General features: G+C 42.3%; 1 protein-coding gene across 1 annotated transcript in view; it reads left to right on the forward strand.

Moving 5' to 3' along the window:
• The first annotated feature begins 7,433 nt into the window (after positions 1 to 7,433).
• Positions 7,434 to 12,524, forward strand: part of MYO3A (myosin IIIA) — a 39,457-nt gene continuing 34,366 nt past the window's right edge. Inside the window, exons 1-2 of the mRNA XM_078865357.1 lie at positions 7,434 to 7,475; positions 10,046 to 10,231. Of these exons, the coding sequence (XP_078721483.1) occupies positions 10,073 to 10,231 (159 nt within the window). The 5' untranslated portion in view covers positions 7,434 to 7,475; positions 10,046 to 10,072. The remainder of the gene's footprint in view (positions 7,476 to 10,045; positions 10,232 to 12,524) is intronic.

The raw sequence follows: 12,524 nt of genomic DNA on the forward strand, positions 1-12,524 counted from the left end.
ATTTATTCTTATTTTGACCAAATAGAATCGGAGAGATTACTTATTCACTTTAAACATTCATATATGTATGAGGTTATTCATAACCTGTCAGTGGCTTTTCGGTAACAGTTGTCTAGTGAATGTGACATGATCCTGATATTTGCGTGAATTTTTATGTAGCTGCTCAATGGCAGATGTATCACGTGATCAAATATGGTGTTGTCAGAGTACAAATTCATATCAAACCAGTATTCCTCTTTAAGACCGTTAAAGATAATTAATGATGGAACGGAAGTCCCCAAGACAAATAGGGCACAGCTCAAGGTGAGCAGTAGGGAGAATGAAGGAGTAGCCAGGTAGGTAGGGGAAGAGGGGAAGAAGGAATGACCAGGCCAATATTTCGGGGATTAGAGGGTGATTAGAGGAGACGGGAGGGAAGAGAGAGACAAAGTGAAGGAAGGAGCAAGCAAAATAGAGCTGCACGAAGCAGTGTCTGTATTCACAGGAGGTGGGAAGATGGGAGGGAATCAACATGGGAGTGGCCACACACAAGTCAAGTGATTTGCAGGATGCTTGAGCTGATATAGATTTAAAGATCGATTATATTATCCGTGGATGGATTATCCATTTTTAAGATTAGCCGTGTTTACGGATATTTTTTCGACGTGCACCCTGGTTAAATCTGTTTCTCCCTACTTGTGGTTCAGTACTCACATGATCGCAAAATGTTGACAAGCAAACTGATTACTTTATGATGAAAAGGAAGATGGCATTCTGTCTACACCCCTATTCCACGGTGGTAAACAGTGAATACATTTGTATGGTGCCGTCCATAAATGACGTCACGTACCCAGGGGGGGGGGGTGGGTCAGACATTTGTGACGACGGGGGGGGGGGGGGTGAGAAATGTGACGTCACATCAAAATGCGCAACTTTAAATAAATATAGACAACACGTTCTGCTAAATTAAATCGACTTTAAAAAAAAAATTCTCCTACAACATGAGAGTGCAGCGCCACATTAAATACGCAGTACAATGACAATAGTTTAAAGCGATTTGAAGCATGTTTTTTTTTTGGGGGGGTGGGCATAGCTTTGTGACGTCATATTCGAGAGGTGGTATGACTTTTTGTGACGCCGTGTGACTAGGCGGGAAGGAGGTCAAACATCGTTAAAAATCATCGCGTGACATCATTTATGGACGGCCCCTATAGCATAATTTGGATATGTTTGCATAATCCGTGTGGTTCACCCCTCCTCTGGATGATCAAGAATTTAATGAATATTTGAAGCAGTTAAAAGAATCAGAGGCCCTTCCTCCCTTCACCAACTGGCCAACAGTGAATTATCATTAGCCACGATCTACCTACTGATGGATGAAGGCCTCTCCAAGCTGTTGCCATTTCTCAGGCTTTCACAATTCAACAATTCATCTGGCTCCTGAACACAAGCAGATTTAACGGCCGCAATTCCGGTATAGACGTCCTCAATTGCTGGAGCCTCTCGGCTTGTGATAACACCTAGAAGGTCAAAACCAGTCCAGTTGTTGGCTCGTTGGTATTGGTCTGGAAAACCAATGAACCAAAACAAGTTTATTTATATTTTATATACGGAACAGAGCTTTGTTTAAAGTGATAGTACCCATAATACCCCACGAAAATACACGAGTTTGTGAAGACAGAGGTTCACTGCAAGCCATCTTGGCTACCATGAGAGATTCGTTCATGAGGCTATCCACATATACAAACACAGAGACAATTTCAACCGAGAAGATGGATTCTGGCTTAGCAATAATTCGAAGGATTTGATAAACCATTTCGGGTCTCAATTGATTGTGTTCACGCTTACGGTGACTTTCAGACCGCATTCCATTCTCTTCTTCTCCCCCCTCCTCTTTTCCGAACATAGATGGAGTTGTACGCCTTCTGATGTCATCTGGTCCAACACCAATGGGGACTAGGCTCTAAAGAAAGCCGTCTCGGGTGTGGACCAATCAACTTCAAGGACAGTGCATATTATTATCATTATCAGAGTTGCTTCTTTTTGTTTGCTTTTTTGACTACTTGTGTTGTGGTTATTGCAAACATGATGCCTTGAATAAAGGTGTCAGTTTTGTACCAGTTTAAAAGGGTAAAAACCTACGACTATAGATGGACTCGTCCATCTGACCAACTGCTAAATCGCTGTTCGTGGTGCTGACGTTAGGAAAAACCGCCACTTTTTACAAATTTTCTTGCTGTGGATTTAACACCTGATGATGATTGCTTGTGTTGCAGTCGAAACGTCGTAATAATTTTAATTGTTTATATATTTATTATTTTATTATTTCCCTTCTACGTGACTTTACCGAAAGAACAAATAATGTGCGGTAGCACAGTTTATATGACTCCTCTTGGCAATAACATCTGGTAATCAAGTAGCATGTATGTAACAAGCTTGACTGCTGATAAGATTCAGAAGGTCAAAACCAGTCGAGAGTTTGCTTGCATAAACAAATACTGCTAGATAACATTGTCCGGCGAGCTCTTGATGAGTAAATACAGGTAATCAGGTACCATGACACCCATGATGTAGTTGCTCAGCCCGAGCTCGCATTACTCTGATAGTGCTTGTCTTTGTGCTGTACGCCTTTTGGCGTCCTCTGGTCTAACACCTTTTGAGACGAGGCTCCAAAGAAAGCTGTCTCTGATGTGGACCAATCAGTTTCAAAGACAATGCATATATTATCAGAGTATGTTTTTTTTTGCATTCTGACCACAAGCATTGTGGTTAATGCAGACATGATTCCTTGTGAAAGGTTTCAGTTCGGTGTTTTAACATCTCAACACCTGTTTTGTTGCCAGAAAAAAGGGGAAAACCTAATCTCATATTTTGGTACTGGCAAAGGAGGTCCCATGATGTATGAGGAGATGTTAATCATTAAGAATCACGAGGAAAGAACAGGATGCCTACGTTGTTTGGCCATGGCTAACATATAACACGTGGACTCTACATAAAGAGGCAAACTTTGTCAAACGGAAGACAGAATCGAGATAAATACATTTGGACACAGCCAAACCATTGGCAGAACTTCATACTTTTGACAAATGGCATCCTTTTCTATCAGAGGGAGAATTAACAGGATTCTCAGTCTCTCCAGGAATCAAATATAGAGTTTTAGGTTTAAAAGGCACATACGTTTGTATTGTTCAAAAAACATTAACTTTCATATAAACCATGGCAAATTGAAGATAATTCAAATATATGCTCAAATACAAGCCATAAAAATGAAAGTAAATCAAATAAATGAAATTCCGATGCGAAGTCCAATTGAGGGTAAAATGAATTACAACATCGTCATTTGTGAATTGAATACAAAAGTATGTTCAAAGTGCAGAGTAAGTTTGTTATTAGAATTATGAATGAGAGAGATTTTAAGGTCTGTTAGATTTGCCAGCAGGGACATAAACAGATAATGATCACCTTTGTCAAAAAGGAATGTAAATGATGGATATAATCTAGTGACGCACATACACCGAGATGTAGAGGGATGTACGTGCATGAAATATAAATACATCTCTGTCCTTAGCATTTTCAATACAGGAAATTTTATGTATTTCAGTATGGAATTTTGTGGCAAACTAGAACGCATTTCTCAATGAAAGGGTCCTTGCCTATAAACATGGAGCAGTTCCGTTTTGGTTCAAGCACGAAATGTTGAAATTGACGGGTTGTGTAAAAAACAATCACGTCTTTTTGCGGAGAGACATGAGAAGGAGGTGTTCTTTATTTTGTCATCAACACAGGAGGTGATCACAGACTTGTGCAATGCGCGTTGCACTTCAACATAGTCAGAACATGGCAAAGCAAATTACTCAAAAAATTAGGTAACTGATTTTTGTGAAGTGTGATCAAACAACCCCCACGACTGACTCGGCTTAGAAAGGCTTTAATCCATCAGTGGATTGACAGGGCTGTAAATCATTATTAAAATTATCCACAACTTGTTTCCCCCTTATACTGTAACACTACTGCACTTTGAGCTTACATGTGAGTGGTTAGACTTACACATGACATTGTAAATTCAAACTTGTTTTTGTCGTTGTTCTATCATTCAACTTAAACTTAGGATGCATACACTTAAACATTACTGCGTTGTACCCAAGACAATTAAGTGATTAACCTTCACAGCTCCTGATCTGCCTGAAGTCAGTAATGTTTAGCTGGCTGACCTCACGAACAGTAACACAATAGTTTACACCAGAGGTGGGACAAAGTCATTGTTATGCAAGTCCAAGTCGAGTCGCAAGTCATCAAATTCATGACTCGAGTCTGACTCGAGTCTAAGTCACATGACTCGAGTCCACACCTCTAGTTTACACCGAGCATCACGAGACAAACCGGTAATATGAGGAGATGGGAACATTAGCCTTGCAAGTAAATACACTGAATTATGCTGTGGTTTACACCACCAACACAATGAGTATTTAACACTCTTTCATATGCTGGACTGCTGCATAAGAATCATGACAAACTTAAGGCCTTCTTTCACCATACTGTACGACCAAAGATATCGCTAGACAACCACCACCACCGCTTCATCATAACAGCGGGGTTTACTTTCATTATAATTCAGTGTTATTGATTATTGTGGCTTTCGATATTTCTCTCTCTCCAAACTCTGCATAAGCGATAGGGTTGGATGATTCAGTTATAGCCCCAACAACACACCAACCACTCACTCACACAAGTGGTCACAGTGCTTGGCTTGGGTGGAGGGTGTACAATGGAAAAAAAAAGGATGCGTGTCCCTCTATTGTTCAAGTGCCTGAAGACAGCCACTGAATCGGTTTCACTCCGCGAACGGCGAAACAAAAGACTCCACCTCGGGTTTTGTGTGACACAATAATACGCGCGGTGGGCAGGGTCGCGTCCCATAGCCCACCTGGCACCATCGCGCCAACACATGTGGTCGAGGTGCTAACAGGGAAACGCTCAATTTTGAGATTTGCTGGAAAAACCACACGGGTGTTCTACTTCATTTCCTGCTGTGAGGTAAGAGAGTGAGAGAATGCTCCTGATGGATGAGTAACACTTGGCAAACGCCGAATGCAATGTGGATTTATGTCGCATCTAAATGTGACCGCATCTCAAGCTGATGCATAGAAAAAGTGGGCATATGTGTTTTATATGAATAGGCAGTCAGTCATAGGCAGATGAAACAAGGCAAGGTCTTGAGCCGAGCATTGAACACGAGCATGGAGTCGACAGCACGGATGGCAGGGGTAAGGGAATTTCAGAAAAGGCGGGCAACACGGGAGAATGAGCAACCTCACAGGGAATGAATATTGACAAAGGGCTTCGATTAAAACAAACTTGGGTTCTTGGAGCAGAGTGTGTGTGTGTGGAGCGGAGTGTGTGTGTGTGGAGCAGAGTGTGTGTGTGTGGAGCGGAGTGTGTGTGTGTGGAGCGGAGTGTGTGTGTGTGGAGCGGAGTGTGTGTGTGTGGAGCGGAGTGTGTGTGTGTGGAGCGGAGTGTGTGTGTGTGTGGAGCAGAGTGTGTGTGTGTGGAGCAGAGTGTGTGTGTGTGGAGCAGAGTGTGTGTGTGTGTGGAGCAGAGTGTGTGTGTGTGTGGAGCAGAGTGTGTGTGTGTGGAGCGGAGTGTGTGTGTGTGGAGCGGAGTGTGTGTGTGTGGAGCGGAGTGTGTGTGTGTGTGCGCGTAGGGAGGGTAGTCGAGTGAAATAAGAGGGCAGGTAAGCTGTGCCAAGTCCATGAATTATCTTGAAGATGGCGAGAGATTTGACTGGGGATCACCAGAGCGATCGGAATCTTGGGGTGATGTGGTATTGTTTACGGCGAGAAGCCACGTAACTAATCTTCGGTCACTCGTAGTGCTATTAATTTTTACTCCTAGTTTATGATAAGAATAAGTTTGGACATTACTATACTATTAAACATCATTTATGCCTCGAGTTTGCTGGCTGGCTGCTGGCTGGGCACCTCTCCATTGCCACCGAAGCTTGCTGAGTAACTGGGTATATGGGATTTTCCGTGTAACAAATAAACATTGAATTGCAATGACAGACGACGTTCGAAAGACACTTGAAATGTAGCAATACCGAATAGGTGGTAATACATTCATAAGACTGACACGGATAGTTTAAATTTCCTCTATCCCTTCAATTTCTGCTCCGATAAATGGTATTCTTTCGCCAGAATATTATTTCTATCCTCGAGTCTATAGACACATCTCACAATAATACGTTGCCTTGGCAATGTGTTATTGTGCCTTGGCAATGTGTTACATTAAAGGGCAGATTTAGTGCTCCGATTACAGGATTGTGGGAAGAGTATGGATATGACAGATGTGTCTTATTTTAAATTGGAGAGCTGTTGTCTTTAATGCTCCTGATATTCATGCAACTTGACATCAGGTCGTCAGAGTGGCGCTCGGTGGTGACATGGAATCTCCAACCACTCAAATATTGCCTCTTGATTAACACAATTCGATCTTACACGCTTTATTACCCAGCATGATTTGAATGCACATTTCAGAGATATATTTTTGTAAGGGCACTTAAATGAATATACGTGTTACTGCAGGGTATATTTATTGTCAAATGTAAAATAATATCAAGTAACATAAGCTCGTGCTTTCATAGATCAGGCCGTGAACTCGGTGTCAGGGTATGTGCTGCTCATGATTGCGTCTGCGCTTATCAAGGCCTCGTTGGGGCTCTTTGTGGTTTTACATTTTTAAACGCTGCCCCCGGTTTGAGTTTCCCACGTGAGGGATCAGTGAAACGCTCATTTATTGATGCCTGTTTGCATAGATCAGCTTACAGCTGAAGGGCTAACACTGAATATCACCACAGGCCAGGTACACAAACAGCATCGCAGTATCACACATTGTCACGGTAACTGCGTTTTGTTTTCCTCCTCTGGAGATAACTTTGTTCGTCATTTAAAACAAAACAAAGCATCACGGTAGGCTCTTGTGTTGAAATTAGTAAGCGACAACGCAATTCTATAGCAGTTGTGTGAAGCGTTCCGTTCCTCCCTCGGAGCCATGAAAAGACATTTGGTGGCGAGCGCTTGAACAACAGGAAAGATATTCATTTACACGTTCACACATCCTAAAGGCAAACGAAGGCAGGACCGCCTCCTGCCACCACAATGTGCTGAAGGTCGCCAGCCGAGAACTTTGGATTCTGCTGCTTGAGCTGAGGGTACCCAGCAGGAGCATTACACTTCTTTAAGTGGTTTCTGTGTCCGGTATAGTATATTGGTGTATGATATAGAATACCGCGCCTAATGTGTGTGTTTGTGTTGCACGCTTCAATGGTGTCTGGCGTGCTCAATTCCAGCTGCTAATAGCCTAGTATCATGCGAAAAAGTACATTTGCCAACCTCATCATCTGACGATAACGTTGGTACAGGACGTGGATCAACTGTCAAAGAAGAGCGAGACTGGTCACTGCGACAGGTCAGCCGCCAAGATTGGCGAATGTTCTGCAGGTGTGTACCATGTGTTTATGTCCATTTCAAAGCAGATTAAATTAATGAATGCTTTAGATATGTATTGTATAATGTTATATAACACTGTATTTTGCCTTTCGGATGCGTCACATAGTAAACGTAATGTTATTTATGGAACTAGAAATGTGAATCCTTATCCTGTTTTTTTTTTATCAGGGATGGGGGAGGTGGGTCATGCATTCGTTGTTCATTTTGTTGTTGTTAAAGAGTACATCAAGGTGGCCAGGTGGGTTGGCGGTCAGAGCACTGAGTTGGTACTGCTGAGATCCTGTGTTCAGATCTCGACACCCATCAATAAGCCAAAACACTGAACACATTCATCAATAACACTGGCATAAAAGGTTATATATATATACATTGGATGCCATGTTGGGCAATGGCCCTTCTTAATAGCACACCAATTGAGAGGCCAGAGAAATTAAGTGGATAACAGTTGAATAAGCCAGGTTCTCAAGTGTCTTAAGTTGATGGTCTCAGCATAGTCGCTTGCACACAAAAAACCCCATCTCGTTGAAACATTTTCATTTAAGAGTTTGACTTAAACATTAAAAGAACAGAGCTTGTGTTATGTGTGGGAGGAAACAGAAATGTTTGGGGAGATAACACTCAAATGTCCACACCAATGGGTTCACATATCCACCCTCTGTGCTGCCACCTCCCAACCACCTTCTACCTAGCAGGTTTGGGACTTTCACTGCACGGTCCACCAACCTTTGCATCCAAAGCGCTGTATCACACCCGCGCACAAGGGCAGCACATTCAACTATATTGTGTCTTTTGCACTGCATTTACCTACTGAATATGCATATGTGTGTATTTCTTATAGATTATATCACTTTGTACTTATACAGAAATCAGTATTTTCATTAATGAAGTACCGTAATTCTATTCTTCTACATTTCAATGGAATTCGTAATGGACAAAACACGGCCACAAAAATTATAATCTTCATTATAATGGCCACATATTTCACTTGCTGAGCTGCGCTCTTAATGAGCACAAAGAATGCCATAACTGGAGCACAAAGAAAAATTGTACGATGGGCCCTCATTAATCTCTGTTGTTGGCGAGCTGGACGCAGTGCTAGCCTAATGAGTTGTGCCGGGTTTGGCAGATGGAACACGATGTTGTGTTAAGTGGGCACGCATCTAGGATGCGCAGATTGGAAGCGCGCTGGTAGCATCGATGTAATGATGATATGAGACCGCTCTGCGGTGAGTGGGTTACATCACGCCATGCTCTCGGTGATTTTGTAGTGTTGGTGAACGACTTGAATGCGCAGAGGGTTCGGTAAGTGTGCACTGGAAGAAATTCTTAATGCAGAGTGGAACACTCTACGTTAATTGTTTCTGAGTGTAAAAAAATATGAGCCTCTGCCGATTGGGTGCCTCGGGCAATTTCAGTAGAGCATAGGGCATGTGGTTGGGCAAAGATCTGATCAATTAGCTTCAGCAAAATAGCTGCTGGTGCAGTGCATGACAATTGTAATGTCAAGTTTATTTGCTACATCAGGTGAGAACTCAAGAGACCATGCTACAGTCGTCTCACTTGCCGAGAGCGAATTGTGAACGCAGCATGTTACGCGCGCGCTTATGTTTTGTTTGAACTATTTTGACGGTTTAACCATTGACAAGATGCATTTAGTGCGGTTGTTACTAATGGCCTCTTGGTGAAGGATTGCGGAGCAAAGCTGGTGTGCGTCTACAAGCTGCCCGGGTAATGTTCTCCGACAGTAAATAGCAGCTTGTGACAGGGAAGTCTCCGTGAGCTGACCCAGGGAGGAGAGAGGCTGCTGCGGTCACTGACAACAGCTGTGCTGGGAAGGCGCGCTTCGTATAATGTGTGACAAGTCACTCGGGGGATATGGGCTGCATCGCTGAGCCGCACTGCTGCAACACTGAAAAAGCATCCTGCGAGCTCGAAACTTAGAGCCCCCTCTGCAAACTCGGTTGCAGCTATCTCTTTTCAGTGGGCCGAGAATGAATAGGATTAGCGGGATATGCATTCACTTGTCCCCTTTTTGCCTGGCTGAAGCTGACTAGCATATAGGTCACACGCCTGCTGTCCCGTGCCTGTTTGTGCGGTTCGTGTGTGTGCGGCTGTCTAGTTAGAATCTGTACGGCAACACACAAGGCATGTGTGGTTGATTTTGTTGAGTCGTGGTTGTTTGGCGACGGGAGACTTTGCGTGCACCTTGTGGCCGAGTTTTGCGAGATGCAGACGGATCCCCTGAAGGCACGGCTTGTCGCATTCGCGTAATCAGATTATCGTACAGTTTCGCGATTATAACGTACACTGTTACATGGTTATACTACCGAAGTAATGATCTCAATTTATGTGCAAAATGAAATACGTCTCGTAAAACGTTGTGAACATTGAACTTTTCCCAAAGTATTTTGAGTTTGAAACGTGTACCTTCGCAGACGACATGTATGACAATAACATCAGCCAGACTGATGTCTCGCTCTTAAACGTGCCTTCTCATTCGTCAAGTTCAACAGGTGTGTACGCCTTCGAGTAATCGCACGTCGTGTTCTTGTTCCCGACAGCGTATATTGTTGCTAAACCTCAGAAAGATGTCGACGAAGCTGATCAAGTTTGAGCAGCTGAAAGACCCCTCGGACACTTGGGAGTTGGTGGAGACGATCGGAAAGGGCACCTACGGAAAGGTGTACAAGGCGACCAGCCGGAAGGATGGCAGCAAGGCTGCTGTCAAGACCCTGGATCCCGTGAACGTGGGTTCTTGCCAGGAGAAGTCACTCATGTGTAATGCATTCAATCAGGGCTGTGTGGATCTTAGGTTGAACACGTAAGGATGTGTCAGGTCAGATTTTGTAATGTGTTTGAGGTTATTAGAGAGCACCGACTTTTTTTTTAATGGGATAGGTGATACTAGCTTGGACATAAATACCCTAAAAATATATTCAGACAAACATTTTCCCTTAAGTATTTGGGATTTGAGATGGATTATGAAGGCAAGAGAACTAAGGATAGCATATTGCTTAACATTTGAATATAATAATGGATCGATGAATCATCTGCTGGAGCACATGGGCTAAATGTTGGGTGTTGGTTAGCCTCACGTTACCTGATCTGTCCCATTAGTTATTTCACACTATTTACCCAGCTGTGGTGCTTGCAGGGGTGGTGTTTGTAAAACTCGTTGTACAGGTCACGACTTGGCTGTAGTATTTTGAGTGGTTGAGCAGCTCGGGGAAGTAACCTATTGCAGTAAGATAAATAAATAATAGCTGCCAAACACATGATTCCTTGTAAAATGTTTAAATTTTGTTGCCAGAAAGAAAGGGGGGGAAATACTATTATTATATTTTGGTACTGGCAAAGGAGGTCTAATGATGTAGATGCTCACCCCGAGCCCTCATTACTTTGATAGTGGATTGTCTTTGAGCTGTACGCCTTTTGGCGTCCTCTGGTCTAGCACCAATTGAGACGAGGCTCAAAAGAAAGCCGCCTCTGGTGTGGGCCAATCAGTTTCAGGGACAATACATATGTTATCAGTGTGTTTTTTGTTTGAATTTTGACCACAAGTATTGTAGTTAATGCACACATGATTCCTTGTCAAAAGGTTTCAGTTTTGTTGCCAGAAAAAAGGGGACCCCCTATTCCTGTAAGGGAATGATAAAGCGTTCATGCTTTTAAATAAAAAATTAAGTCAATAAAGATTGTTAGCATTAGGTGAGTCATTTTATATATATTGTATATACATACCTGAAAATAATCTAGATGTTTCACCTTATAATATATTATAAATTAATAATGAAATATGATTTATAATAACATCATCTACATATACCAATGTATTTTCATTTTTCATAGCTTTCAAACTACGTAAAGGAGTTCATATTGAAGGATTTCCTGGGTAAATAATGGGCACGATTATTTTAACATACGGTACATACTATCCATCAGATTCTAGAAAAGAAAATTAATCTGAAATATCTATTATGCCTTTTGTAGACTATCAGAGGGCATTTTGTTCAGTGGAAAATGACAATGACTTTTAAGCTTTCCCAATTAGTGAGGGGCCTTAATAAAATATGTTGAAACTATATGTACCAATTATGAAGAGCTAATTTGAGATTAAGTAACAATATCCAAAGCAAAAGAGGGGTCAGGATAGGAGATACGCTCTCACTAAAGACATTCACTGACACTGCGATATACTTGAACATTTTGGTATATAAAGGTAAAACAAAATGATGCAGGTAATACTATTTAATATTCACCAATGGTCTAGTCATATCAATCAATGTTAATGAACTACAGGAAATGATCTTATCTTATACATATTTATATAGTGCCGTATTCCAACGCACTTTACAACCATTATACAATTGTACATTAGATGATGGTGGTGAAAATAAAGATTTTGATTATTTAAAGTGTGGATGTAGTTGTGATGTCAGGAGGACAGGTGGGGGTGGTTAAGGAGGCGTAGCGTGAGGCCTGGTCCAAGCTGGGGAACAGGGAGAAGGCGAAGTCGTAGCAGGATGGGCTAGGCAGAAGGGATGGGTTTTCAGGGAGGAACGGACGCAGGTTATAGTGAAGGTGATTGTGCAGTGGGAGTTGGTTCCAGTGAAGGGGATCAAGAAGGGTAAATTAACGAAAGCGAGACTGGGCGCAGGGCGAGGGAGCCACAGAGAGGGACAGTAGAGACTGGAAGTGTAGAGGATGGGATGGAACATAGTAACGCATTCATCCAGCAGCAGTGGATAGAACATGACTGATAATTGTAAATGATATTTGTACCTTGCATTGATTATAACGTCAGTTTTGATGATGATAAATATTTGTATAAATGCATTGCAGAAATATGTTGGGCTCATCAACATTAGGGTTTTAGCAAGCAGACACATTTTGTAACTACATTGAAGAATGACATTTTTTTTCGATTTACGCTGTATGTACGTATGTTGAACTTCCTACACACCATATGAAGCAAACCATACTAATCAGAAATGCGCGGCTTGTCTGGGTACCAATTGATAAGTTCCGAGGGCATGCACG

The sequence above is a fragment of the Lampetra fluviatilis genome, chromosome 2 (assembly GCF_964198595.1).
Source record: "Lampetra fluviatilis chromosome 2, kcLamFluv1.1, whole genome shotgun sequence".
In the NCBI taxonomy this organism is placed as follows: Eukaryota; Metazoa; Chordata; class Hyperoartia; order Petromyzontiformes; family Petromyzontidae; genus Lampetra; species Lampetra fluviatilis.